Source organism: Anas acuta, chromosome 12 (assembly GCF_963932015.1).
Source record: "Anas acuta chromosome 12, bAnaAcu1.1, whole genome shotgun sequence".
Classification (NCBI taxonomy): Eukaryota; Metazoa; Chordata; class Aves; order Anseriformes; family Anatidae; genus Anas; species Anas acuta.
Window position 1 is genome coordinate 12,584,417 of NC_088990.1, and position 27,991 is coordinate 12,612,407.

Genomic DNA, 27,991 nt, shown 5'->3' on the forward strand with positions numbered 1-27,991 from the left:
CCCAGCCCCGGGCTCCCCGGCGCCACAAAAAGCAGCACCTCGCCCATCTCCGGCAGCTCTCCAGGAGGCGATTCCCACCCCGGGTGTCCCCGTGATGATGATGGTGGTGATGAAGGCTGACGGTGGCCGTGCCGCCTCCGATTCCCCCCAGGGTGGCCAGATCCAGCCCCAGCCCCGACCGCCCCCATCCCATGGCTCAAGCTGAGCCCGCAGCACGAAGCAAGAGGGGTTTCAATTGTTTCGTTTTGCCTCAGCACGAAACTTCACCATGCTCAGCCGGGAAGCTTCCTGATGGATATTTTTTCCCCCAGCAGCCTGCAGCAAGAGGGGAAAATTCCCCAGAGCCTTCGTCCCTCGTCGTACCCGAGGGCAGCAGCATCTGGGAGGCTTCCTGGTCTGCCGGTCCGACCTCCTGCGTGCCCCAAGCATCTCCTGCTCCTTCCTCAAGCAGGTCAACAGGTGGCCTGGGGCTGGCACGGAGATGCAGCACGCAATGTCCTCTGTGGCCACGTGGACCAGGGGTTGGTGACACCGAGCACGGGATGCTCAGAGGGTGGCACCCGGCCTTTGGCAGGGCGCAGTGCCCGTCATCTTCCTTCCCCTGCAAATAAAATACAAAGTGAGGGCGCTTGAGGAGCTTCACCTCCAAGCCAGGAGGGGGAAAAAGGAAGGGTAAGGCAAGGATCTGCTCCCAGATCTGCTCTGGAGGGAGGAAGAGGAGAAGGGAGACCCTGGCGGTCAGCGAGGCGGGCAGGGCAGGCGGCTCTCCTGCCCCCGGTTGAGCAACCCGCCCCCGTCCCCAGCTGTTTGCAGAGAGAAAAGGTTGAGAAATGGATTGGTTGCGCAAAGCAGGCGTTAACACGTCTGCAGCCCCAAAAACAACAGAAAGGAGCCCACGTTCCTGCAGAGACACCCATCCGCTCCTCCCAAAATCCCCGCTGATGTCAGCTCCGGGAGCGTGGGCTCCGGAGGAGGACCAGGAGCATCCCTGCCCTCCTCGCCTCTGGGCAGGGGCACGGAGCCCGGGCAAGGATCCCTTGGCTCCCAACCATGCTGGAAGGAAAAGGACTACAAGAACACGAGGGTGTTTTGCACCATTCTCCATGAGGATGCTCAGGAGAGGGGGGTCCCAAAGCCCAAGTTTTGGGGTCTCCATCACCACCGCCTCCGTGGCAGGAGCCGAAATCCAGCCCCAGCACATCCCGGCTTCGCAGGAGCCGAGCGAGCCAGCAAAGCAAACACTGGCAGAGAGCTCCCGAGCCGTGTAAACAAACAACCAATTAAAAGATGAAATAAATCCCCCGGGTACGTAACCTTTCTATTTAAGCACCGGCCAGGGCTGGAGGAGCTCCAGCACATCCGACCCAGCGCCGTCTGTGATCTCCCTGCCCAGCCCCGCGAGCCCGGGGCTCCTCTGGGATGAAAGCGGGCGGCTTTCAGGGAGCGGCTTCACCTTTCTGGCATTTCTTTCCCCCCCAGTTACACCTTTTTTTTTTTTTTTTTTTTTTTCTTTTGGTTTAATTCAGAGGGAAGCCCTCAGCCCCTTTCCACACCCCAGAGGGGCAGCAGGGATGCTTTTAAAGGTGAGGGCAAAGCGAGGGAGGGAAAGCAGCAGCAGGGCGCCGGTGCTAAAAGCCCCCGCACCTGCAAGGATTTCACCACCTGAGCACAGCGCCGGGGCCCAGAGCTCCTCTGGGCAGCCACGGGGGCAAAAAACAAGGCTGGAGGCAGGAGGAGGCGCTGGGACAGGGAAGTGAAAGAGGCAGAGATAGCGCTGCCACCCTTCCCACCGCCGCCTGCAGTAATCACAGCCGCTCTCACTTCTCCCTCGCTGCCCCCACGGTTCCTCCGCAGGCGGGTTTTGGTTCCTCTCCGCTCCCCGGCCACCTTCCCTGTTTCGAGGCCGAGCCTTCAAACCGCTTCAGCTTTTATTTCCAGTCTCTAAACCGCAGGGATGCCGCCGGTTCCCATGGCCCGTGCTGCTCCCTGCCTGGTCCCGGCACCCGCGTCCCCTCCAGGAGCTGGGGGCAAGGCAGGGACCAAGCCCAGAGAGGTGCCCCGGGGGGAAGGATGGGGATGCTTTGGGCTCAGGATGGGGGTGCTTTGGGAGAAGAATGCTTTTTCAAGGAGGATAAAGCTGGGGGATGTTAATAAGTTGGTGACTTACGCAGACAAGCACATCACCTCCCCACCTCCTTCCAGCCCCAGGGCATGGATGGGAGCAACTCCTGGCCCACCGTGCCCGCAGCCCCCAGCACACGTTGGTAAGCCCAACCACTTTATTTTATTGTATTTTGTTTTGAAGAATCACTGCAACACGACTGGCATCGGAACGAAGCGTGGGCTCTGTTCTGCTTTTGTTAATTTTAGTGCCGACGCATGCAAACGACGGCGGAGAGTCAATATTGACTTTCCACTGAAGCAAGCGCCCGGGTTCATTGACTGCAGGGGTGAGGGCGCTCCAGCAGCTGCACGGGGCTGGCGCTCACAGCCCGTGGAGCACCGCAGGAGCCTGGCCACCGAGTGCCACCCGTGCAAAAAGGCTGCTGCTTGCTGCGCCGCGCACGCGGGGTGCAGGGACCCCGCAGCTTGGTCACAGCGGGGAAAATCCCAGCCCCAAGGAGGCTTCCCCAGAGGGAAAGGAGCCGCGGGTGGGAAGCCCCTGAGCAGGGCTGGCAGGGAAGGGCAGGAGAAGGGGGCTTCCCGGGGGACACAGCGAGCCCCCGGCTTCGTCTGCTGCCGTCTCCGCTTTCAGAGCAAGAGCTGGCAGCCAAAACCTCGCCGCCTTTATAAAGGGGCCGCGCTTGCCAAGGGCCAGGTCACGGGGCAGGCGCAGCAGGGTCACCGCTCACAAGAGCAGCAGGAGGGGGCCGGGGCTTTCCCTGCTGCCCCCACCTCGGCTTGGCCCTACAGGCTCCTGGCCACCACCACGGGAGCTCCGTGCCCCCGGCCATGCGTCCCCGGGGCACACGGCACCGCACGGCATGGCCAGGGCGCACAGGGCGCAGGCACCGTGCTGAAGGGTCGCGGCCATCGGGGGCTGGGGTTGCCCCCAGGTCCCTGCCGGGGGCTTTACCAGCAGCCCGGGGGCTCTGCCAGCCACAGACCAGCTCTGTCCCGGCCGCATTCCTCGGCGTTGACGTGGTTTTCTTTCTTCCCCCAACCTTATCGCGCTCCAGTTTGTGCCTTGTGTTTCTCCAGAGCTGCAAAGCAGCCCGGGGAGCTGTGCAAACCGAGCTGACGGCATGCCTGGGGGCTGCTGCTGCTCCTCAGGCAGCTCTAAGGCTTCCTGCGGGTTTTCTGCTGGCCGAGCAGAGGTCACCCAGCCCAAACCCTTTGCAGAGCATGACAAAAAATGGAGCATTTCCCTAAAACGAGCATGTAAAATCATCGGTCGGTGTCAAATCATCTGGAAAGGATACAAAACAACATCCCACTGATGCAAGGGAAAAGCAGGGTGAGGCCAGGCAGGGAACAGGCTGCCTGCTCTCAGGATTTCTCTGTCCCCTCCGTGCAGCTTGGAGCATCTTTTACTTCGCTGAGGACCCCGGAGTACCTGCAGAGCAGGGCAGGACCTCTGCGGCTGGCCCGCCTGCACTCCAGCCCCTGCATGACTCCAGACAAGCACAGAAACACTGAGCAGCACGGCCCTGGGGAATTCAAGCTTCTAATTAAGCTCAATTATTCCTGGAAACAATTTTTTTTTTCTTTTTTTTCGGCTCTCTGCTGAGGCAGCTGGCCAGGGCAAGAGCGCTGCACCTGCAGGTTTTAATTGCGAGGCTGTCATCGTGGAGCAGGGCTATCGGCGCGCCTGGTGCCAAGGAGTCTGCCCAGCCTCACGTCCCTATCTCGGCACACGGGCAGTTCTCTCATCTCTCCCCACCCGAGAGGCCAAAACACTGCTGGAGGCGGAAAGCAAAGCCAGCGGGGCGTAGGAAAAGGGCTGGAGGAGGCAGGAGAACATCGCCCCTGCGGCTAGAGCTGTAGCAGCAAGGGTAAGGGACTTGAGGCAGCACGAAGGAGTTGTCGTGCGTCCCACACACGGCAAAATTCGTGCCCTGTCCTCCCTCTGCATGGGACAGGACCACGCCGTTCCCAAACACCCGGGTGCACCAACCCAAAATGAGGCGTGCTGCAGAAGGCAGCCTGCCTGCCGCTCGGGGTCAAACCACGGCAGAGATGGGCAGCCCTCGGGGCTTTGTCTCCCCGTCCCCAGGGTGCCACATCCCTCTCCAGCTCCCAAATCTCCCCCCCGGCCCCGGCCCCGCTGCGGTCGGCGCTGAGCTGTGCCGGAAAGCACAGGGCTTCCTGCCGCCCCGCGCTTTCGAAGACACGAGCTCGCCGCAGCCCCGCTCGCTGCAGGCGGCGTCAGCCCCGGAGCCTGCACGGCACGGGGACACGGCGAGGGATGTGAAGCAGAGGGAGCTCAGAGCTGTGAAAGGAACGAAGAAACACGGGGGTTTCAGCTCGATAGTCATTTAATTATTATGATTGTTGTTGTTTTTAAGCAATCTGCCTGATGGGTCGCGTTCCTCTGCTCTGCTGAAGGCTCCCAGGACTGAGGTTTGGGCCGCTGCTGATGCACCTCCCAGATCAAGCAGCAGAGGAGGTGCCCGAAGCGCCGTGCCAGGAGCCAGGCGATCTGGCCACAAAGCAGCACCAGCACCGCTTCGCTCTTTCTGCTGCTTTTGCAGGGAGGAAAAACTCCCGATCCAGCCTTTTTTTGCCCCGAGGCTGCTGGCACATACCTTGCCATGGGTGGGGACGGTGGTGGCTGCGCCATGGGTGGAAGCGGCGTTGCTTCAGCCCTCCGCCTCCAAAGAGGAACTGAACTGTTTCTGATGTTTGCCCCGGAGCAGAGGCGGTTTGGCAGCCTTTATCCCTCCCTGCAGTGCTATCACGACCTGCCTCCCACCAGAAGCAGCAGCAGTTGCAGAGGATCACGCAGTGGTGAGATTCCAGCTGTTCCTGCAGCCCAGAGGACACAGCCTGGGCACGGTGTCTTTCCCTGTGCATTTTCCAGGCAGCCACCCTGAAGCCTTCCGTCATGCCCTCGGGCTCTGCTCAGACACACCTTTTCACTGCTGCTCCACACATTTGCAGGACAAAGAAGTAACTCTCTGTGTTCAAGGCTCTCCCGTTTCTTTGCAAGCCACAATTTGAGCCTCTGGGTGAGCCCCAGCAGCAACACTGTCTCCTTATCAGCTTCTTTCTCCCCCTGCAAATCCACAACTGGTGGGTGCTGTGATCACAAGCCCCAGATCTGTGTGCTACCAGCACAAACTGGGTCTAAAAAGGGCAAATTCGGTTATCCCATTTCTGCTGACTTACCAGCATTCATGCTGTGTACCATATTCTTTATTACATATTCTTTATAGGGGGAGAATGCCCGGAGCAGCAAACCAGCTCCCTAACAGCTGAACGTTTGTACCAAGGCCATGGTGTTTTGACACCGTGTGAGGAACACCAGGGGGTGGCTGCATTGCCAAACCACAGACGAGCAGGGAGGATAAGCAACCCTAACTCTGTGACATACCCACAGCAGAGCCAGAGGAGAGCCCGCAGTGTCCAGCGTCAGCTGCAAGCACCAGAACACGCTGCTCTGTGAGGAGGAGGCAGAGACCTCATGGAAATCAAGAAGCTCCAAGCAAAAACCTGCAACGTGTTGGCGGCTTTCGCCATCCCCACATGAGCAAACTGCCCCAGACAGCACCCGTGGGGCCTGGCACAACCCCAGGAGGCAAAAGCTGGGAACTGTGGCACTGCCACGGCCCTTCCCGCAAGCCAGCAGCTCTGCTCACACCAGGCTCCTTCTGCCTTTGTTCCTAGAAGCTCAGACGCCCCGGCTCCTGGTCAGTGGACGAGACAAAACGGGAAAGTTCAGCGGTTTTTATTTGTGGGGAATAGATAAGGAGGGCAAACAGACCCCGATAACCCCTTCCCTCGTGCGCAGCAGTTTGAAGGTTGCCCCCCCAGGCAGGATGCACATTCTGTACCGAAGGCCTTAAATTTGGCTGGGCCTAGTTAAAAATAAACTCTGGCTCAGCAGTACCGAGCTGCGGCGACGTGTTCACCGGCGCCGTTCCCCCCAGGGGCAGGACCACGTTTCCGAGGAAAGGCTGCACTGGGGGAGCCCTGGCTGCTCGGGTCTGCGGGGTCACAGGATTTCCCAATTTCCCCACGCCAGCCTGTTAATGTTCAAGCCGGGGAGCGCTGTCAGAGGTAAGGCGTGACTCCCCTCCCTTGGGAAACACTTCCTGCCTGCAGCACGCAGGGGGGCAGGTGCCAGGCTGGCTCGCCCTCTGATTTCTCCATCCCAAGCTGGTCAGCAGACACAAAAGGGCAAAGGCTGATTTGAGGACTAGGGAGCTCCTCTCCATCATTTTTTTTCCCCTGTCTGTGATAAAAAACAGCACACGTAGGCAACCATGTTAGGCATGGACACCCCCAAAGCAGCTACAAGAGGCAATTCCTCGGGGGCAGAATTAAAAGCTCCCTGGTATTAAGCTCCCGGAGGGGGAATGCTTTTTGGACAGTGACTCCTGCTGGAAAGGTGAAGGCAGCACAGCCACAGACCACGCTCTGGAGAGCGGGCACGTCCCCATACCCAGCTTCCCACCACCAGGCCTGGCACATCGCCCCCCTCCTCTCCAGCTGCCCCAGGGGTACCACTGGACCCGGGACACACGGGCAGCTCCTTCTGAGCCTCCTCAGAAAGGATCACACGAGAAACATGAGGCCGCGGGGCCTGGGGGAACGTTACTCCCTCGCTGCGAGATACCACAGAGTTTTCCCACACGAAAGCAGCGTGAGCTCGGCCTTGGTTTCTCAAAGTCTGCAGCGAGGCACCAGACGTCGGTTTGGCACCAGCTGGGAGCCAACTGCTGCGCCCCTTCGGTTGGGGAGCCCGCTGCAGGGCCGCGCGCCATCTCGGCTGGGTTTCCTGTTGGCTTTATCTTCGGGTCCCCAGGAAGGCAATCGGCAGGGCGAGCAGTCAGCTCTGCGCCGGCAGGTCCCGCTCCGCGACGACCCTCCGCACGCTCTCGGCGATGGTCCACACCTCTGCCATGGCTCCTCGACCTGCAGGGCAGGGCCAGACACACAGGGTGAAGCCCACGGACAGAGCACGAGGACACGCTGCCCCCGCCCCACCTCTGCTCCCCTCCGCACTCGGCAGCCCTGAGGCAACGCAGAGCACACCTCGAGGCCAGGGCAAAGCTTGCTCGGTAGCCCCGTGTGTTTCCTTGTGACTCACCCCACAGAAAGTAGCTGTGGGGGCTGCAGGATGGGCTCGGGCCTGCCGGCTGGGCAGGGGTTTTGCGGCACGGAGGAATGCCATCGGGGAGGAGCCGTCAGGCTGACTTCGCCTGGCTCCCACCTCACAAGTCTAAGCAGGAGCACGAGCTCCTCAGACAGTGAATGGAGGGAGGCAGGAAACCTCAAAAGGCAATTCATGTGACCTTAATGAGTACCTCATGTTCTGAATCATCTCCAAGGACAACTGCGCCTAACCCTCGCGCAGGGAGCTGCTCTCCCCGCTCACACTACCCCAGGAGTAAGTGTGCAAAAAGAGACCAAAAAAAGCACGTGGGTAACAGAACACCCTGCCTCCCCTCCCTCCTCCAGTGCAAATGCTGCGTGTGCTCGGTATTGTTTTGAAATGGTCTGTGACTATTTAAAAAAAGCTTGATTTCATACCATTCCTGTGACTCCACAGTTCGCCCCACATTACAGAGAGCTGCCCTGGATTTGCACTAGCTTGATTCTTGGGAGTGATTCTTGGAGAAGAGCGAGTGCTGAACAGAACAAAATGTAAAAGCTTTTCCTTTTGGGCTGGTTAGCTGCCAGATGAACATCTAATCTACACTGCGCTGTTGCTTCCTTCTGAAAGACTTTTTTTTAAAGCTTAGAATGAAAGCTTTAATGCCAGAGATCACTAAATCATCTCATCCAACCTCATGCGCTCGCAGAACTCAGTCTGTTCACTCCTGTCATTTGCTTGAGGCAAGCGCAGGGATACCTCCCCACCAGCACGTGTCTCCAGAAGATTCAAAAGATGGGAGTTTCTGTTGGTCCTTTGTTCTGCTGGCTAATTGCTCTAATTATTTATAACATGAGCTTTATTTGCTATTTGAAATTAGTTTGGGGAGGTTTTGTTTCCCTTTTTTTTTTTTTCTGGTCCATTTACACAGCGGGGTTAGTGAGCGTACAGATGAGCAGCGCCCAACAGCAGGCTCCAAAGGACAGTAACAACTTGAGGAAAGATGGAGGGGAAGGGGAAAGGCCGTTCAGAACGGCAGAGAGAAGTGTTCTCTCTGGGCAGATCACAGCCTGACTCTGACTTCACCCGCAGTTTTCCAGTAGGGGCCTTGTCTGGGACAGAAGGCGTAACTGGATAGAACTGTGAAGACTGGGGGTGAAGAGCAATACTTCTGGAAGGGCAAGAAAACTGAGTTTCCCTAAGAAACACCCAGTAAGATCCAACCTCCACTCCCCCTTTTCCAGACCTATAAATCCCAGGAGGCCTGAAGCACCCTACGGACAAGATGCAGGCAGATTTGGGTGCTTCGGGCCTCTTAATCTCGAGAGGAGCTGTGTCTGACAAGCCCTGCTAAACAAAAGACATTCCCTGACTGCCGCCTCACGGCTTGGCAGAGCTACACCCTTCAAGGCCCGCCTTTGTCCTCCATGACCCACTTCCTCCACGTCTTTGGCAATTCACAGCTGGATCTTTAGGTTTAGCTGAGAAAAAATCTTGCTAAACTGCCTGTCTTACAGCACAGATCGTGCCTACAGGTAAAATTCTTCCAGCGTGCCAAGCTCTAGAAACCCGGCCAAGGATGATGAAGATATTAGCAGATTGGAAGTGTTTTGCAACAGTAAATTGCTGCAGGCCCACAGGCTGCAAAGCTCTCCTCCTTATATCACAGCACACAGCCATCATCAAGGCTAACAGCCAGCAGGTTACATTTAGCTACCCAGTCAAGGGAGCATTTTAATTGTCAACTTGATTTCATTTGTTATTTTAACTTGTTTTTTGCCGGGCCTTACACCCAAAGCCACTCACTCACCAAGGAACATGTATCAGGTAGAGGTTGTAATACAGAAACTTGGTGGCAGCCAGGATCTGGCCCACTTCAGGTGAGACCAGTCACACGAGCAGAGGAAGGCGAACCTCTCACCAGCAAGTCAAACCACAATGTCAACAGACAAAACTGGTGCAAACTGAATCTCTTTTCTTCTGCACCAGATGTGAGCTCTGCTGCCTGCTGTTTGGGTGAAAGCTGGGCAAACCCCTTTGTGGATAAAACCCACGAGACAGAAATTAGCTTGGAAGAAGAGGCTGTGGGGTAAAAGGCCTGAAAAAAGAAGGGGGGGAAAAAAAGTCAACGGTGGAGACAACTTTGGGTCTTCAGAGAGCTGGAGCGCATTGCTGCTTCACCATAGTTTTCTTACACATTGCCAGGAAAACCCTGGCATGTGCCAACAGGAAAATCTTGCTGCAAATTGACTCAGAAGCACGAGCAGAGCAGAGTCAGATGTGGCTCCTGCTGCCCCAACTGACCTTACCACCCCTCTCCCACGAGCTCCTTCAGGAGTTTGTTCTCACAGCAGCCAGGTTTGCACGGAACGTGAAGCAGCTCCCAAACGCCCGCTGGTGCGGTGAGGTAACTCCTGCTCAACGCTGCTCTGCTCTGCCACTCCGAGCTACAAACCGCAGCAGTTCACGTGCTGCTTCTCATGTGGCTCACACATCCCTGCCGCAGGGGTGGCAGCCCCAGGAAAGGAACAGGGCAGAGCAGCAGAAGGTGGAAACCACGTTTGCCGTCCAGCTCTAATCCATGCGGGTCCCCTCACACGGCCCTTCTGCACCCCACAGCCCCACCTGTGGAAGAGGGATGCCTCTTTCTGCTTCAGGTGCGTGGCCCCACACAAAAAGCACGTTACCCGTTGGGGAGCAAACATCCAAGTGCCACGGGGACAGAGGTCCCACACAAGTGCTAACAGAGATGAAGGGAAAGCTCCGAGGGACCAAGAGGCTGTGGCAGATGGCCTTTCCACTTCTGCCAAAATGTCTGCGTGGAATGACCTCTTCTGGGCGTTTTCCCTTAACATGATTACAAGTACGCAAGAAATTTGATGTAATCAGGTCTAAAACCCCAGCGGAAACATCATTGTCCAAGACAGTTTAGCTGATGCCTGAGTTACTTGACTACGCTTACCTAACTGTAAATATTTCTTAGTCTTCAGCTCAAGAAAGCATTCTCTAGAAGCATTGCACCTAACGACTCAGACACTAAGAAAGCCAGCCCTAGAATTTAACTGTTAAGAAGATTTTAATATCCTGTCTTCACTGCAGGCTGCCTTTTGAGGCATCCAACAGAGTGGTTAGGATCTTGGTATAATTGGGGTTGTAAAATGAAAGGATGAGTGCGTTGCTGTGCAGGCACATTTGCTATTACAGCTGGAACTGGGTGACATTTCACAATTTTTCCAAAAGAAATCTCAATGAAAGAAGAGAATCCATTCATCCAAGTTGCTTGTAAAAAAAAAAAAAAAAAGCTTCTCAAAACCTCCCAGAAGTCAGAACATCTTCACTTAAACCAGTCTGTAAAACACAGGCGAGACCATTTTACTTGGCAGCGTAAGTTAAGACTCGAAACAGAGTGTGACAACGTTTCCTACCCCCTTCTTTCACTTCACACAAGCCCAATGTCAAAACCCCAAACCAAAACAAGATTGGAAAGCTCATCTAGCTGAAAAGTAACCCAGGCAACAAACAACAACACATGGTAAATGCACGTCCAGCTACACCCTCAGCCACATCTGCAAAGCGCTTATCCTCAGTGGCTGCTCTGAGGGATAAGATATTATCCCCCTGGCAGAGACGAGGGACCGTGGGCTGTTTTCATCATGTCTCAGTCTCAGCAGAGGGCAAGGCTGGGACACCCCAGTCCCAGGCTGATAGTGCTCACCACAGAGCCTTCCTTCTGTCTGATCTGCTCTCCCCAAGGATGGGCCTTTCTTTTAAATGTCTAAGAGCTCGTCTGAAAGCCTGGCTTGGGTGGTCTCATGAGACTGCTGGAAGATTAATGAAGAATAATAGGTGCCAGCTAGCACGGGGCAACGTTTTGCCTTGTTCATACAAACCTTGGCAATGAGCACCTGCTCTCTGCAGTCCAACACCTTGCAGGTCACAGGGCGAAAGAACAGGGCGCCTCCCCTCAGGATACTAGGGGCACTCGGGCAGCAAAACAGTCAGATGACACACAACAGGACTGACCTTCGTCTCCACACACGAGTTTCTTCACCACACAGGGGATCTCCGTGTAGCCAAAGGCCTTCAGCTGCTCCACCTGCTGAGCCGTGATGGGATGTTCCCACATGGCTGTGTTCATAGCTGGGCAGAAGAGCAGAGGTTTGCGCAGGTCCCAGGCACGGATGACACAAGTCTGCAAAAGAAGCCAAGAGGTTGGGCTCGGAGATGTTTTCTTCCCTCATTCTGTCTCACCTCTTTGCTGCACAGAAGCGCTTTCCCAGCTCGGTTATCATGAGAGGGCCAAACGCATCCATCTGTCAGTGCAGCTGGACTAACCCGTGAGCAGGTCCACGGGGCTGCTACTAATTTGTGTTACATTCCAGCAGAGCTCCTCTCTGACAGGCAAGGAGGACGAGGGAGGCTACAAAGAGAAGAGATTCCATCCTACGCCGGATCAGAGCCAAGCAAGACATCCCAGTCGCTGGAGCAAACCACGCTGGAACGCGATGCATGCAGCCAGCCCTTGCGGGAGACCAAGAGAAGCTGAGGGGTGGCCACAGATCATATCAGCTACAGAGAAATCCCCAGGCAACGCTTCAGATAAGCCAGCTGTGGAGCTAAACAGAAAGAGTTGGCAAGTCAATCTTCTCAAACAGCGCGCCAACTGGATCCCCAACGGCTGACAAGGGAAGCGCTGCCGCTTCCAGCATTCACAAGGATTACACGAAGCTATCTGCGCTGCTGCAGAAGATGCTGGTAGATTACAAACCACCCAGCAGCTCCTGCGTGCTGCAGAGGCTCACATCTGAGGCCGCAATAACATACAGCTTTCAGATAAGCTCCTATCTCCTCATCTCCTTCAAAAGATAAGCAGTGGTTGCTCTTAAACAGTGCAGTGCCCTTCAGTGTCCCTAGCCCTGCCAGCTCAGGGATGCAGAGGGAGCCTCCCAGGCAGCTCACGCTGCTGCAGGGGCTCTGCTGGGTTCACAGCACTTCAGAGCAGGCTGCCCATCCTTTTTCATGCCCTGTGATCTGAACCCTTTGTGGCACAGGGGAAGTCTGCCAGAATCTGTTCTAACTTGCTAGCCAACGCCTCTAGCACTTGCTTGTCTTTACCGGAGCCACCTCTTCCCTTCCCAAAACCATCCAGGACTGGCAGGGGTTCATGAAGCCATGTCCCTAACACCCTTCCTGAGCTCTTCCTCTGTTGGCTACGGTACAAAGGGGGCTCAGCAGGACAAGACGTTGCTTGTCCCTCTCTCAGCTCTTTCTGGCTTCCCCGGATCTCCAGCAAGCTTCCCTGGATCTCCAGATGCTGCGAGGGCTGTAGCTCTGCGTGTACTGTGCTCATTTGTAGGTACTCTTTCTTACCTAAACAGCTAAGCTAGTCGCATACGGCTCCCTAGCCAGAGCTGATGTGCAGCCCTCTGTTCCTAAATCTATGGATTTAGGAACGAGGTACCTAAGGGGTGATGCAGCATTTGCACTTCTGCAGCTTCCTGGCAGGTATTCCAGGTGCTTTATCCGTATGACCTTTCCTGATGATGGCTCGACACAAGGCACTGAAGCTACACAAAAGTTCCTGCTCACTGAACTGAGAAGCATGCTCTCTTTTAATACAGTTTCTGATCAGTCTTTGAGCCAGAGCACCTTTAGTTCCAGAAAAACAAGCCTGAACAAGCAAAAAATTAAATAAAATACCATAGCTGAAACTGGAAGGTACGTAAGTGTGCACATGTTTGAATTTCTGTGCTATGCAGTTAGGTGAGGGAGGAGGTGAAGTAGCAGGAAGTAAACAGTTTTATCTGATCTCACAGGTGTCTTTCCAGCTTACATCTAAAAAATGCAGAGAGGAACTCAAAAGTCAGAGAGAGAGAGAGAGAGAGAGCGTGATAGAGAGAAAACATGATAGAGAGAGGGTGGAGGTAGAAGGAGAGAAGGATCATCCACTGGAAAAAGCAGGACAGGCACAAAAGAGGGACTGGGAAATAATGGAAGACACCAAGATAGCCCAGGAATGGAAAGGAACACAGGTCAGGGAAGAAAATAATGAGTGTTTGAAAAGGATCGGGGGAAGCACGTTGGCAGAAGAGAGACAAGCATATGAACTGGCAGCAGAACATGCAAATCTTAACGCTGCTGAAGCACAAGAGTTTCCATGAAAGAAAGGTCAGACAGACCAGCGCTGAAGGAGGGAACTGAGGGGCCGCTCTCAGGTAGAGCTGCAGCTACTCACCAGCAGGTTGTCACAGATCCCGGTGGCAAGCTTCGCCAGGGTGTTGGCATCAAGAGGGGCCACCAGCATGAGGTCGGCCCACCGTCTGAGCTCGATGTGCAGGACGGGGTCCGAGCGGCCCTTCCACAGCTGGGGAGGAGACAAGATGCAGGTTATTGAATCCTCAAAACAAACAGCAGGCACTGCACCGAGCCCACAGCAGTGACTGCAGCCTCAGCTTCGGTATCCTCACATCCAGCAACATCTGACTGCGCGGGGGGACTGGGGACTGCAGCCACAGCGCTCCCGTTTCTGACTTCCCACCTCCTCCAGCCGCATTTGGGAAGCACAGCTAATGGGTAGTTTCCCCACACAGCCAGCAATTTATGCATCCAACAACCTGGCCAGCTCCCAGCAAAAAGCTTTCTCCATCCACATCCCCCAGCTTCACAGATGCCCAGCACAAAAGCTCCCTTAAGGCGTAGTGCATCTAAGAAGCCCGCTGCATCCTATCAGCCAACCAAACCCAGACAGGACCCAACCAGAGGGAATCTCTGCTGGGGAACCCTTGTGCTGTAGAAGCCTCACCCCTCTTTACTGTCTTCTAGGCACTCTGAAGCCATCCACTGGCTTTTAAAGAGGTTCAGACCCCTAACTGACCCCCCTTCTCAGTTAGGAAACACCCTCAGAACAAAATAAAGCCACACAACTGAGCAGGGAGCAGCCTCTAGGAGGGATTAGGTTTGGCCAGCCAGGCACTGCCATCCTCGTGGCTCCCCAGAGGCACTTTTAACCTCAGTTAAGCCCAGGGGGGTCCCTGCTCGCTTAAGAGCACACACAACTGGGACAGCGTTAAGAGAAGCAGCAAGCAGCACCGGGTGCTTCATCCCCAGAGAGCACACAGCCCCACCAGGTGTGTCAGGGCCATGACCTATTCCTTCTCTGAGTCACTGGAAACCACAACAAAAAGGCAGCATCCGGAAAGCCGGTGCTCCCTGACACCTTTCCCAGCTCTTCCACTCACTTTTATTTTTTCTACAAGCGCTGAAGGTTGTAGTTTTATTTTCAGAATAGAGCATCTCCCAAACATGCTGAGCAGGCTTATTTGCTACCCTGGTGTCAGCAGGGCATGCTATAAAGGCTCCAGGTCTCCTTTCCAGTGTGCCAAAGGCCCACGGAGCCTGACCTGCACCTCCACGGCCACACACAGGGCTCCCCCTGAACAGCTTTGCCTGGAGCTGCAGCATCCTGGCACCCAACAGACCTCTGCTGATCTTCTAGACCAGCCAGAGAGCTTCCTGGCCATTGCTCCCCTCCACATGAAAGCAACACTTGCGTGCGAGTGCATCTGCAAGAGAACTGCTAAAGGGGAGATCAGCTCACACTCACATCAGTGCTGCAGAGCTGAGAGAAGATGTACAGAAAAACAAATGTCGACATTTATACATCTCTCCATCCCAGAATCTCTCAAAGCACATCAACAGAACCATATTCAAGAGAAGATAATTCTATGGAGAAGAGACAAAAAGATGCCACCAGCCACTGTTATTAGTGGATCCTGCAGGATGTGCTCATCCATAACTGGTTCAAGGGGAAAAACTGGTGAAAAAGGTCAAGTTGACAGCACGCTGCTAAAATTCAAAGGACGATGGACTGATCCCTTCCATGTACACACATCCACGTGGATGCCTTCTGAGCTACACACACTGCTGCCAGCAGGAGAACATCTCTTACAGCCAGCTGCCCACCACAGGGGCAAGAGGAGGACACCACAGCAGGCCCTGCTGGCATGAAACTCCCCAAGAGAGGCGGCCCCACAGGCGGCTCAGACGCAGCACATGCCAGCTTTGGGGCTCTCCCAAGGTGCAGGCAGATCTGGAGGACACAGAGCAAGAAGCTGCAGCACGCAGGCAGCGGTGGCTGAGGTTACCCAGCCGGACACCGAGCTGAGCTCTGAAGCAGCCTGGGTAGTTTTGTGATCGTCAGTGGTGCTGGCAGATTTAGCATAGGCAGCGAGAAGGAGAATTCAGCTGCTGCCTTCCTGACGAGTATGAGTCATGGCAAGCAGCTGACACCCTCACCACCACTTTGCAGTGGCTTTCTTGACATTTCCTGATGCTCCTCACAGCGCTGCAGAGAGCTGCTAAGCCCAGGGTGGTGAGAGACCACTTCTACCCACAGTGCCTGCTGCAAGCCTGCTAGGGCGGTACCAAACCCTCTGGTGCAGCCACGGCCTCGCTCACCTCTCCGAAAGCCCTGCCCCAGAGCATGCAGCACGCCAACAAAGAGGTGAGCCTCGGCCAAGAATCTAAGGAATGTGGTCCCTCATGAAGAAAGGCGGAGGAAGGCTTCGATTTGCTGTTCAGCACTTGAAGAACGGAGTGAAACCTCTGTGAGCCCTGCCTGCTGCTGAAGCAGGACCCGTTGGTCAAAGCAGGAAGCAGAAGGCCCAAGTGCATGATGAAATAACTTGAATCACAAGACACGAGGCTGGAAGGGACAGGAGAGGAGCCCTTGCCCTCTCCAGAGGTAGCACTACTCACCTGCCATTCGTCTTCATCGCTATAGAGGGGGACAGGAATCTCCTGGGGGTTGTAGAAGTGCTTTGCCCTCTCAGTAGTGACCACCTTCACCTCCACCTAGGCAGAAAGCGAAAAGACAGACCAACAGTTACGCCCTGAGGCCAATCCTGCACAGGAGGGCTCAAGCAGCAAAGATTCTGAAAGATTCGTGGGTCCGCAGAGGACGTTCCCCTGCTGCGTGCACGTGCTCTAACCGCACCTACCCCGAGCAGAAAGGTCAGGCTGCTGGAGGTGCTCACGGGGGCCGAAGCCTCATTTCATCGCCACCCAGCAACAGGCAGGTGATTAGTCACCGCCTGCCAAACTCGTTCACACGGCCAGTTCACGGCCGGGACAGCAGCAAGCGCGGAACCGAGAGGCAGAACTTCAAAGGGACGGCACGGAGCAGCAAAGCGCAGCGCCATGAAGGTGCCCTTTAATCAGGAAACGCCCGCCGAAGGGAGCAGCAGAGCATCCTGCCTCGGTGGATTCCCTCAGCCACCGCAGAAAGGGGTGACGTGCCCGCACGGCCCTGCGGGATCGCTCTTCCCACACTCGGAGCCAAGAGGAAGCACGGTGCTGAGCTGCCACGGGTCCTGGCAGCTGGGACCCGGCAGCACCAGGGCAGAGCAAGCCCATCCCCGCAGAACAAGGCTCCACAAGAAGCAACAGCTCAAAGCTCCTGCTTCCCAGGGCGTTTGTGAAGCAGCAGGATGTCAGCTTACCTGTGCCCACCATGCCTGTCACGAAAGTGATAACATCCTGTCTGCCAGGCAGAGCCTTTGCTTTGGAACAACAAGCATGATTTCTTGGTCTTTGTTACATTTTTCCCTTCAATTTCTCTCTCTGCCTCGATTTCTTCCACCCCTGCCCCTCTCTCTCGACAAGGGAGGCACCACCAAAGGCAGGGAGGTAGCTACAGACTACCAGGCACTATTTTTACAACCACGTTAACCCCCCTTGCTCCAGCCAAGGCAGCAAGCTGGGGCAGTGCCTTGCAGCTGCTGTGCCGATCAAGGAAAGATGCTGGAAACAGTAAAAGCTGTGTGCAGGTACAGTCACAGCACAGGGCTCCTGCAGCTCACACAAGGAAAAGGAGACTGCCTAAAGTGCCTGAGGGTTCTCTCCCAGCTCTTAGCCAAACCTGCCTGCCTTATGGGAAGCCAGCTGAGCCTTCAGGTACATGGCATGCACTGGGGAAGTCCCAGCACGTCCCTTGGATGTCTGACACACACAGTTAGGAGGTGCCAAGGTGCCTATGACAGGAGATCCTTTCATTTCCTCCTGTAGGAATCTTAGCAGGTGGAAAAAGTGGAATTTGCCCCAGTTTCTGCACGCCCCACGACCAAAGCTGTGCCTCTGACAGGTGCCAGAAGTGGCTGCTGATGCACCTCACACCACCGATAACCATAAGGAAATAATTCTTTTCCTCATTATCACCCCCTTCTGACTGTGGTCTGCACCTCGAGACAGCTCATGGCACCACCCACACTGTGGTTCAGTTACACCAGCAGCTCCCAGCTCCTATGAGATGCCTGCTCCTTTTTGGGCAGTCCTAGCTCAGAACCACGGCTGCATTTCTGGGGCGTTCGAGTGTGAACGTGAAGATCACGCTCACAGCAATCAACCACGTCACATCTGTATTAGCCTCACCTTGCAGAAAGCTGTTTGGAGCCAAGCAGCGATGCCATCGAAGGTGCTAACACTGCCTTCTGCCATCCCCTGGGCTTCGAGGAGGTGTTAACCTCGCAGGCTGCAAGATACTATTTATTTAATGATTTTAAAGAGTTTAAAGGGGTTTGTCTGCTCTCTGAAATGACACCAGTAGGCTGCATCTGTGCTAAAAGTTCTCACCAGCAATGTTTGTTAGTGCTATTCCTACTTACAGAGCCATAACAATACAAGGATTTGTGGGTGATGCAGCTGCACCTAACCCCATGACATATTTTGTACCTTGCTGCTTCAGTTGTGCCAGTATCCAAAATGTGCTAATTTAGACCAGAAACACCTGGTCAAAAGGCTAAGGGATGCAAAAAAATCCACTTTGCTTTTCTTAATTTTTTTTTTTAAAGACAGTTTCATAACCATCTCTGGTCTTAAAAAAAAATAAATAAATAAAAACCTACTTCTTCAAAGCTGAAGCCCAGGACCAGGAAATGGCTGGCTATCAAGAACTGCGTCCAACCCACGACAAGGCAGGGCACAGCAGGGGGCTGTTCGAGGACTGTGCATGGTGGTAACTCCACCACTCCCCCAGGAAAGCTGCTCTAGCAGTTTAATTATCCTCTCTGATTGAGGTTTTCAGCTGGGGTGGGCTCCTGGATCCCTCGTTCTCTGCAAGTGTTTCAAGTCCCTCCAGCTATGTTGGAAAGAGATCAGTGCTCTCAAGATTGTTTTAGCCTACATAGTTTTTCCTTCTATTTACCTGGCACACCCTCTGTTTGACTGTGGATATCCCTCTGCTTAAGCTCTAAATCTCTCTGGCCCCACTCACAAACTTGCGCAACGTGCTTCAAACCTCCAAGGCCAGATGACATCCAGAAGCTTCAGTAACAATAGCTGTCACCCAAAAGAAGTTTGCTTTCTCCTTTCTTATTAACTAACTGATATCCCATCGATGTGATTTTTTGGCTTTGTTTTCCTGCCAGGCCACCACCCAGATTACTAGGGATCAGGCTGAGACAACGTGTGTGAGTCCAGCACAGCCATGAGCTCCCCAGGCATCCTGACAACGTGCCACGTGCTATCTCCTCACAAAAAAAAAAAAAAAAAAAGAGGCAAGGGTAAAAAGCTGAAAAGCGTAAGCTGATGCCCTATTGATTTCCAGATCTTCAGAGAGCTTAAAAGACAGTAACATGTAGCTGTGTCAATTATCACCCTCAAGGACATGTTAAAGCTTAATGTGTGCGAAATTGTGCCACCAAGTTGTTGGCTGAGAATAATTTTAGCAGAAACGACAATTTTAAACTACTCTCATTTCAAACCTCTGGCTGCATCTCTGCTGGTACCAAAGCCTTCCTCCACCTCTGCCCTGCTCTCACCAATGGCTTCTCCAAGTTCTGCTCTGTCACTTAATGCAGCAGGCCTTAAACTTGATGGAGAAATTATGCTGACTTCACCCACCATGCTTTATATCAGGCAGCAAAATGACATCAGAAATGAGTAAACAAATAAATTTAACTAACAAAACGGGTATGAGACCGGTATCTTTTATTTTTTTTATGCAACACAGCCTAAAACTAGTGGCCACAAGGCCTCCAACAGATGTCACAGAGCACAGAATTTAGGACCAGCCATCTGTGGCTGTTAATTATGCATCAAAAGCCGACAGAGAAGCAATGCCCTTGATCTCGATTCCTACAGCAGACCATTTGCATTCTTCCTGCCACCTCCAAAGGGCATCCCCAGCACCAGGAGCAAGGGAAAAGAGACCACAGCGAAGTGGATCCAAGGCAAGAGGACCAGAGGATGCGTGCCCTGCATCCCTTGCTAAGAGGATGACGGCTGGAGCTGGCTCTGGGCTGGTCACCCACTTCCTCAGCACCATTTGGCTTCACCCCCCTGCTCCAAGCTAGGACCTTTGGCCTCAGTAACTATTTCAGGTCAAAATCATTTTGAAAGGACATTCAGCAGGTACTGTAACCAAGAGCCGTGAATATTTAATGCACACTCTTGCTCCTCTTTCATTTTGCTGCTCCAAAACAGACGCTTCACTTCTTAAAAGCTCCAGGCTTCTACAGTTTCCCCTACCTTCACTCTAAAGCAAAAGTTACCACACTTCCTTCCCTGACTCTAGTCGCTAGTGGCCTCTGCTGGACACCTCTGTTACTCCTAACAACAAACTCGAGTTAAAAAATAAATAAAAATGCTTAGACACACATACTGGCTTGTATCTCCTGTTTCTACAGGATCTGGTTGCCCTTTGCTGGTCAGACGGCAGTGTCCCTCTTTGTAAAACCCATGTCTCAGCTACCAAAAATTGCAGGGTCCTAATTAAAAATGTTAACCTCCAAAAAGCATCCACCTGTGTCTGCAGCCAGGGCTGCACGGGGAAGTATCTAGGAATAGTCGCTGCCCTTTAAACCTAATTTCAAGCTAAAGCTTAAGTGTAGAGAAGTAAGAAATGATATGAAAAGAAATATTGATTTTTAAAAGCAGGAGGAACCTGTCCCAAGTTTCAAACTAAAGGGCTCAAGGCCAGATGGAACTCTTCACTTCAGCAGATGCCATCCAGTCTCTCCTGGAAACCAAAAAACCAGGATAGCACCAGCTCTACCGATAAGATTTACTCACCCCAGGTATTTTCAGCAATTCAGAGATGAGGAGAGGCAGCTTCAGGGCAGCCACGCTGCCAGTCACACCCACCAGGACACGGAATTTTTTCTCTGGCACAGACGAACCCGTTTCTGCAGCTGCCTTTGGTTCTAGAGGTGAGAAGGGCTCCATGGTCCAGTCAAACTCTAGGAGCACAGAAACATAAAAGAATTTTAGCTCTGAGACCTGCACAGCAGGTACTCCTGAAGTACTCCCAAAGACACAGGTCTAAGCGTGGGCTATGCAGGACCCAGAGCAACTCAGTCTGATGCTGAACATTCAGGCCCTGATCCACAAAGCTTTTATGTACTGGCACCCCTTTAAGCACAGGAGTAGCCGGACTCCTCCCATTTTCCTTACTTACAGGTTCTCTGGGACAACAGTAAACAGAATGCCAGAAATTACACAAGCTCGATTGCTGTTGGTAAAGCCAACAGCCCCCAGAACAGAAATATGCCCTCGTGTGGTGGACACGGTACAGACTGCAGGCAAGACACGCAGTCCAGCTGAGTCGTGCTCCCGTCACACTCTGTGGAGAAGAATAAACGCAGGGAGACATTTCAGGAAGTAAAAATTCTGGGGGGCCTCAGGCAAGCTTTAGAGCTGTACTGCCCATCATATTAATGCATATTTATAGTAGCACTAGGAATTACTCTGTGTAGATCGGGCAAAAAAAGACCCAAACTGTGAATAAAACATAAACCAAACCAGCCACCATGTGCAAACACTGTAGGAATGTGAAAGCCAGAACCACTCACTCATCCCCCACTGCCAGCCAAGGCTACCTAGAGGCCTAGAGGTTGTTTTTGAAGGCGTGTGGCAAGCAGAGATGATTCAGAATGCTCTTCTGCCATCTCTGAGTGTTCTGCCACGCTGATAAGTCACTAATGATAAATCACTCACAAGTATTCAGTCAAAGAAAAGCACTCCTCTACAGAATCCATATGAACGTCTCTATTAAGTCTTGAAACTAACAAAGAGCGAACTCTCTTATGTAAAACATCTGAAAACTGTATGTTAGTGAAGGCATCACAGCAGGATTCAGTCAAACTAACCTCATTACTCAGAGGAAGTTACCTGGAAGCATTTTGGGTAAAAGAGAGGAAGGAAAAAATCTTAACACCAGCTTTATTTTACGCACCAGCTTGGACGTTGGAGTGAGGCAGCTGGGTTCCCTGGAGAAAATTTACCTCTTGGTCATTCCCAGAACTCACTCAGATCCAAGTTTAATTTAGGATCCTTCACGGGGCGATTCAGATCATGCTCAGGCAACAGCTACTCAGGAGCCTGAGCCACCGAGAGGCACAAGCACCAGGATCCTCACTAATTGCCTCAGCCCCTCAGCTGAGGCACGAAGGGAGCCGCACATCCTTTCTCCACGCTCCACTGGGAATTCATACGTTGTGCTCAGGCCCCTGGGGTTTGTCAATGTGACTGGAAAAAAAAAAAAAAAAAGGGCAAATAAACAAAGAGCTAGGACAGGAGCACAATTTCAGCTTGACCTTCCAGGCACTGCTTACCACGAGAAATTACAGAAGGGGATGCTCAGTGTCCATAGCAGCTAGGGTGGTCTGATACCACAGCAACGCTTCACATGCTTAACTAATGAAAATTAAAGCTATTGCAAGCTGCCCAGAGATGAAAACTCTTATTAAGTAACAATTAATTCACCGAAGCACCCCCAAGCTGTAGGACACAGGCCGTGAGGGCTGCTGGAGGCACCGCTCCCTCCTCTCCCCCTCACAGCCCGGGGGGGAGCTAAGCGCGAAGGGCGCACAGAGCAGGCGGCCCCTCAGCGGCGTTACCGGCTCCTTAGCTCTGAGAACCGCTCCTAACGGCTGCCGAGGCCGAAAAGGGCCGGGAGGAGCCTGGCAGGCAGCAGGGCACAGACGGTGAGACCGGGGAGAGGGCCCGGGGCCTACCTGCGGCCTACCCGCGGCCCGGCCCCGCTCCCCGCCCTAGCAACGGGGGCACAACCCGGAAGAGCGCGGGGCACGCTGGGAAATGTAGTCCCGCGGCGCCGCCATGAGGCCCAGGCCCCTCAGGGGGCTCCCAAAAACACAGATTTACCCCAGCACAACCTCAGGGCCCCGTGGGGCAACGCCGCACCCCGCTCTGGTCACCCGCACCACAAACACCCCGTTTTCTCCCAGCCCCAAGGCTCCCCGTTATCAGTGCCCAGCCCCGGGCGCTATAAGCGTGCATTATTTGCTGGTGGCAGCCCAGCCCCGGGGGGGTCGTTGTGTCCCTGCCCTGCTGCAGCTGCAGGCTGGCCAGATGTATTTCCCCACCCCAACACCCTGAGCTGTGGGGTGAGCATCGTCCCGTCAGCCCCAGCAGGAGCGCTGGCTCGGGGTGGCGGTTGATGCATGTCCCAGGCAGAGGAGTTGCTGCTAGGGGGTAAAAATTGGCTGCTAGAGGTTAAAAATTCACTGCTAGGGGTTAAAAATTGGCTGCTAGAGGTTAAAAATTCACTGCTAGGGGTTAAAATGAAAAGCAGACAGGGAGAAAGTGAGAGCAGGGGCACAGGGACAGAGCCCCGGGGTGCAGGGTTACTCCTGGCACCCCAAATGCAGAGCGGAGCTGGGTTAGTGCACAGCCTCCCCAAATTTCCCCTGGTGCAGCTGCCAAGTGCCAGCTGGTGGCCACCCCTCTTGTTATTAAATAATCAGTGCAGAAGGGGAGACAAGCCACGGCTCATAACCAAGGCTGCTCCCCCATTAACACAGCTGCTAATTAAAAATGACCACCCTGCGGGCTGGTGTGGTGCCACAGCCAGCTTCCAGCAGGGCAAGGCGCGTGTGGGGCCAGCGAGGGGCCCCGCTTGCACAGAGGAGACACTCGAGAGGAGGGTGAGGTGCTGAAGCAGTGCCTGTTAGTTACAGCGCGTTACAGGTTATCATTTCTGCGGCTCGATATAAACGCGAGAGGTTGAAATCACTTTGTTATTTTGCAGACATGGATGACAGAGCACATGATTTGGCATAGTAAGTTTTAGGCTAGCTAGAAATGAATTGCACAATATTTAAACCTGATTAAGTACATAATAGGCTCAGCAACGGATTACTTTTCTCCTTACAGTTTATACATATATATACACGCATACACAGACAGGCATTTTTATCATTAGCTGCATTTTAGTCTTGTCAAGAGACAACTACCTACTGCCAAATGACTGAAGTGATACTCTTAAAAAGGAAACTATTCTTGGTGTGCTTTGCTGGGAAAAAAAATAAAAGATAAATTCCAGTTTGGTGCCATCCCCGTGGGCAGGTCTCGCATCCTGGCACTGCCAAACTGCTGGGGGGGGCAGGCAGGGGCACAGCACCTGCAGTGCCAGCATCTCTGGGGCATCTGTGGGGCAGGAGGGGTTGGAGCCAGAGGGCTGCATTCCCTTTTGGGCTGCTTTTCTAGGACTTGAAGGAAAAAAATAATGGTTGTTTAAAGTGCATTTAGAGTCTGAAAAGCATCTCTGAGAAGGAGCTTTCCCTCCTCCTGCCCCACAATGTCCATTTGCTCCCATTTACAAACCAGCCCTGAGCCCTGCTGCCTCCCTGCAAGCTCCTCCCTGCAAGCCCAACCTCCCCAAACTGGGCAGGATTTGGGGGCTGGTGGACCAGGAGGACTCATTCTCACAAAGGACCCTACTAGAGCCAGGCAGCCAAGTTTCACTGCACTGCTTAGGAATGTGAGCAAGGAGGAGTCACTCCCACCAGCCCAGAGCTTCCCTAAAGAGCTGCGAGCCAACAGGGAGAAGTATTATTATTTACAGCATCGGCGGGGCTGGTTGTATGTGGGGTGGCAAGACTGCACCAAAAATAGGTCCCAGGAGAGACACTCTGCCAGGTTTTGCCAGTTTTAGTTCTGAAATAGAAGCCTTTAGAAAACAGGTCCAGGACACGGGACCGGGCTGGCCTCAGCCCCCAGAGAAAACCTGTCCTCGCTCCCCAACACGCACGCACCCATGCACACAGCAGCTCTCACCTGCAGCCACACCAAAATAATACTGCTCTTCCACAGCAAAATGTAAACTACACATGTACAACACCACGCACTGAGAGAAGGTGGATGGAGATCCTGAGCCAGGGATTGGATTAGGAATCTCTTGGCTTCCAGCATGTCAACAGCAGGGCTGAAGGGTTCTCTCTCTCCTGTTTTAAAAATCAGCTAAAACAACTTTTTTTTTTTAAATGGCTAAATCAGCCACCTGCTAGTTAAAAAGCAGAAGAAAAGAATTCCCAGGATTGCTTGCCCTTGCTGAGACACTGGCAAATGGCTGGATTCTACCAAGTGAAAGGAAACTCACACGTCAGAAACCTGTAGTTCAGCTCTTATTTAGGGGGGAGATGGGTGCTGGTCACTATTTTGTGATCTTTCCCTTTTGGGGGGGGGCTTTTGGCTGATGTAGTTCTAACACACACCTATCACCACAGTAATTAAAAAGTCACCACCGTGCACTACTTCACAGGGAAAAGAAGACACAGGAATGTACACGTACTATCACGCACAGCAAGAGTCCTGCAGGGCAGCTCACAGCCTCTTCAGAATGAGGAATAAAAGAGAAATAAAAGAGAAGGAGCTTGAGGTGATGAGGGAGAGAAGGGGAAAAAAAAAAGAGTAGGTTCTGTTACAGAGAACAGGGAAAGATGATGGTTCGCTCTGGCTTTCTGCAACAGCTGCAGGAACTCGACTCAGCCTTCCTCCTCCTTCCCCCCCAGTGCTTTCCTCCCGCGGACGGAGCCCCGCGGCTCACATCTCGTTGGAGTAGGTGTAGTTGGGGGTGGCCGAGTACTGCGTCTCGTGCTGCATCATGGCCCCCTGCGCCGCCCCCATCGCCGCGCTCTGCGCTGCCTGCTGCACGTGCGGGTTCTTCCAGGCGCCCGTGGTCCACTCCTCCTGAGCTTTGCTGAAGCTCCCGCCGCTCCCCCGGTAAAACTTGTGCACCTGGAGCCGAGAAGAGGTTAGAAAGAGGGGAAAAAAACAACACGGCCAGCGCCCCACCGCCGCCACCCCGCCATCGTACCATAGTGAGGGCGATGAAGGAGAAGACCGCCATCCCCGTGAACAGGATGGTGGGGATCAGCATCACCACGGCCGACCCCACGTTGGTCCCGAAGAAGGAGATTGCCGCAATCCAGCCGCTGCAAGGAGATGGAAGCCGCCACGCTCAGCACCCCCAAGGGGAGAAGCTGCCCGGGATGTTAAAACCCCGAGAGGCAGCTTCCCCCTTTTTTCTCCACCCCACCACGCACAAACACCTCCCCTGGGTGCCCAAGCACCCGTGGGAGAAGCGAGGTCCTTACCAGACGCCCCAGCCAGGGATCCCCACGGCCTGGATGATGCTGATCACCAGCTGGGCCATGAAGGTGAAGAAGAAGGCCATGAAGCTGAAGGAGCTGTCTGTCCTGCAAGAGAGGGCTCCGTCAGCTCCTGCGCCTCCTTCCCTGCCGCTCTGCCCACACGGCGCTCCCCCAAACAGCCTCATGGTAAAGGTTAGGAAGTACAGCTAGAAGGCTGGCCAGGAAGAGCAGAAATTCCCCAAATATTCAGGCAGTGCCTCAAGCTAAGCACCGCGTGGAAGTTTCCAAAACAAAAAACAAAAACACAAACCTTGAGAAGCCAGGCTCAGGTGTGACCACTTACTTGAAAGCTTTGTAAATAGGTCTAAACCAGCAGACATAGGAGCAGGGCGTAAAGAGAATGAGCCAGAGAATTGCCAGTCCCAAATTAACAGCTCCGCCGCCTCCAATCAGCCATGCGAGGCAGCCAACGAGATTCACCGCCAAGGTGATGCTGTTCACTGCAAACACACACACACACGCGCAGAGGGAGCAGAGTAGCGTGCACGAGGAGGGCGGCGTGATCCCAAAACCCTACGGCAGCTCCGACCCCCCCCAGAGCCCCCCGAGGGGACTCATCCTGCCCACGTTTATGGGCGAGATGGGGGAAAGTGCTCTGGAGACAGAGCTGGCTGGACACACAGCTCCAAAAGCCAGCAGGCGTGAGCTGGGGGGCGATTTAACGCCCCAAAACAGCTCCCCCAAGGAAGCACAACTATTTTTCTTCCCTCCTCCTTTTTGTGGAATGGTTACAAGAGCCCTCCTGGCATGCAGGGGGATGTTAGAGAGACCGGGGCGAGCTGAAGGGGTTAGAGAAGAGCAGTGGCTCTCAGCACTGAGCACGGCACACGCATGCAGAGAGAAAGAGGCAAGGCTCTCGGAGGAATCCAGCCCACGCATCTGGCTTCACGCTGGACGTGGGCACGAGGGTCAGGGCTTCTGAGAGCCCACAAAGGGGTCGCCAGGAGCTTGGGGCCGCGGAGAAAGCCCCTGGCTGCAAAGGAAACCCAAAAGGCTTCGCTGGCAGCAAGTCCTCCACCATGATGGTGGGAAATCCAGGGGATGCTGCACCCCTGCCCCGTCCCTAAAGGGTTTGGGCAGGAGACACAAAGGCCCAGGGGGCAGGAGGGGGAGCAATGTCCGTGTTTTGGGGCCAGGGACCCGCAGCCCGCACGGAGGACAGCCCACACTCACGCATCCAGAGGTAGTAGAGCCGCTTGGCCATGGTGCGGTGCTGCGGCGGGATCTCCGCATCAAAGTCCTGGTAGAAACATGGCTTCAAGGGGATGAACTTGGGCAGCGGGGGGAAGTTGTTGGCTTTCTCTGAAAAGAAAAAACCCCAAAAAAGAGTCAAGAACGGTCACCTAGCAGGAATTACCCCAAGCCCCCGTGGAAAACCCCGTACCTGCCATGCTGGCACACTCTCAGCTGAGAGAACTCCACAGGGAAGCTGGAGAGGAGCCGGGAGCTGCACAAAAGCTGGAGGGAAGAGAAAAATGAGGGAAAAATAAAGCGGGATGTGGAGAAAGGCAAAAGAGGACACGGCCCTGCCTGTGGTAGGGGCTGCAACCAGAGGGTCCCCAAGCTCCCTGCCCACAGCCTCATCTCCGGGATAAACCCTGCTCCCTCCGCCCACGCCGACACCCTAATTAACCCCTCATTAATCCTAATTAACCCCTCATTAATCCTAATTAACCCCTCATTAACGAGGATTTGGCCACGGAGGGGGGGGCAACCCACGGGAGGGGGCACCCACGGCGGGGAGAACCCACGGAGGGGGGGGGGGGGGTGAGGACAGGACACCCACGCGTGTCCCCCAGGCGGGCTGGGGTGGGCCCAGCACCCCCCACACCCCCTCAGCCCCCTCCCCACCCCCGTCATATCGCGACAGTCGCGAGTGGGGCCCCCCACGCGCGTCGCCGGCGGGCTCCCCACGCGTGTCGCGACCCCGCGGGCTCCCCCCGTGGCTACGTGGTAAAAAAATAATAATAAAAAAAAACAAAACGAGGCCCCCCCGCGGCCGTGGCCGCCCCTCACCGTCCCCACGGGCCCGTCGCGGGTGGCGGCGGCCGCCCGGCGCCGCTCCTGCCGCAGCGGCCGCGCTCTCGCGAGATTTCGCCGCCCCACGCACGCCGGCGCCGCCCGCAAGTCTCGCGAGAGTTCGGGAGCTGTCCAGGGTCCCGCTGCCGCCCGGCGGGCCCTGAGGGGAGGGGGGGGGGGGGGGGGGGGGGGCTGTGGGGTCAGGGGGTGCTGTGGGGCTGAACAGCAAAAAGTACCAAAAAAGACCAAAAAATGTTAACAA

At 54.5% G+C, this 27,991-nt stretch overlaps 2 protein-coding genes across 3 annotated transcripts; both read right to left on the reverse strand.

Moving 5' to 3' along the window:
• Window positions 1-5,875: 5,875 nt before the first annotated feature.
• Window positions 5,876-21,683, reverse strand: PPCDC (phosphopantothenoylcysteine decarboxylase). Of its 2 annotated transcripts, none has more exons than XM_068695240.1 (6): window positions 21,541-21,683; window positions 20,330-20,496; window positions 16,019-16,114; window positions 13,497-13,625; window positions 11,285-11,453; window positions 5,876-7,080 (listed from the first exon to the last, which is right to left on the reverse strand). In XM_068695240.1, exons 2-6 carry the CDS (start codon window positions 20,480-20,482, stop codon window positions 6,995-6,997), a joined length of 633 nt encoding a protein of 210 aa, XP_068551341.1. In that variant the 5' UTR covers window positions 20,483-20,496; window positions 21,541-21,683; the 3' UTR covers window positions 5,876-6,994. The 2 variants fall into 2 exon arrangements, with proteins under 2 accessions (XP_068551341.1, XP_068551340.1); XM_068695239.1 differs by having other exon boundaries at window positions 21,492-21,632.
• On the reverse strand, window positions 21,647-27,834 carry SCAMP5 (secretory carrier membrane protein 5). The gene is made up of 8 exons (XM_068695238.1): window positions 27,727-27,834; window positions 27,095-27,168; window positions 26,884-27,012; window positions 25,994-26,150; window positions 25,654-25,755; window positions 25,374-25,491; window positions 25,104-25,294; window positions 21,647-21,784 (listed from the first exon to the last, which is right to left on the reverse strand). Exons 2-8 carry the CDS (start codon window positions 27,099-27,101, stop codon window positions 21,745-21,747), a joined length of 744 nt encoding a protein of 247 aa, XP_068551339.1. The 5' UTR covers window positions 27,102-27,168; window positions 27,727-27,834; the 3' UTR covers window positions 21,647-21,744.
• Window positions 27,835-27,991: the final 157 nt, after the last annotated feature.

Excerpts from the sequence above, each read along its gene's own strand:
- PPCDC (XM_068695240.1), bottom strand. The coding sequence starts at position 20,482 with ATGGAGCCCTTCTCACCTCTAGAACCAAAGGCAGCTGCAGAAACGGGT. Across the intron at positions 16,115-20,329 it reads AATTGCTGAAAATACCTGGG|GTGGAGGTGAAGGTGGTCAC; the intron begins GTGAGTAAATCT and ends CTTTCTGCCTAG. Across the intron at positions 11,454-13,496 it reads GGATCTGTGACAACCTGCTG|ACTTGTGTCATCCGTGCCTG; the intron begins GTGAGTAGCTGC and ends CTTCTTTTGCAG.
- SCAMP5 (XM_068695238.1), bottom strand. Across the intron at positions 25,756-25,993 it reads CCTATTTACAAAGCTTTCAA|GACAGACAGCTCCTTCAGCT; the intron begins GTAAGTGGTCAC and ends CCTCTCTTGCAG. Across the intron at positions 21,785-25,103 it reads TACACCTACTCCAACGAGAT|TCACATTGACAAACCCCAGG; the intron begins GTGAGCCGCGGG and ends TTTTTTTTCCAG.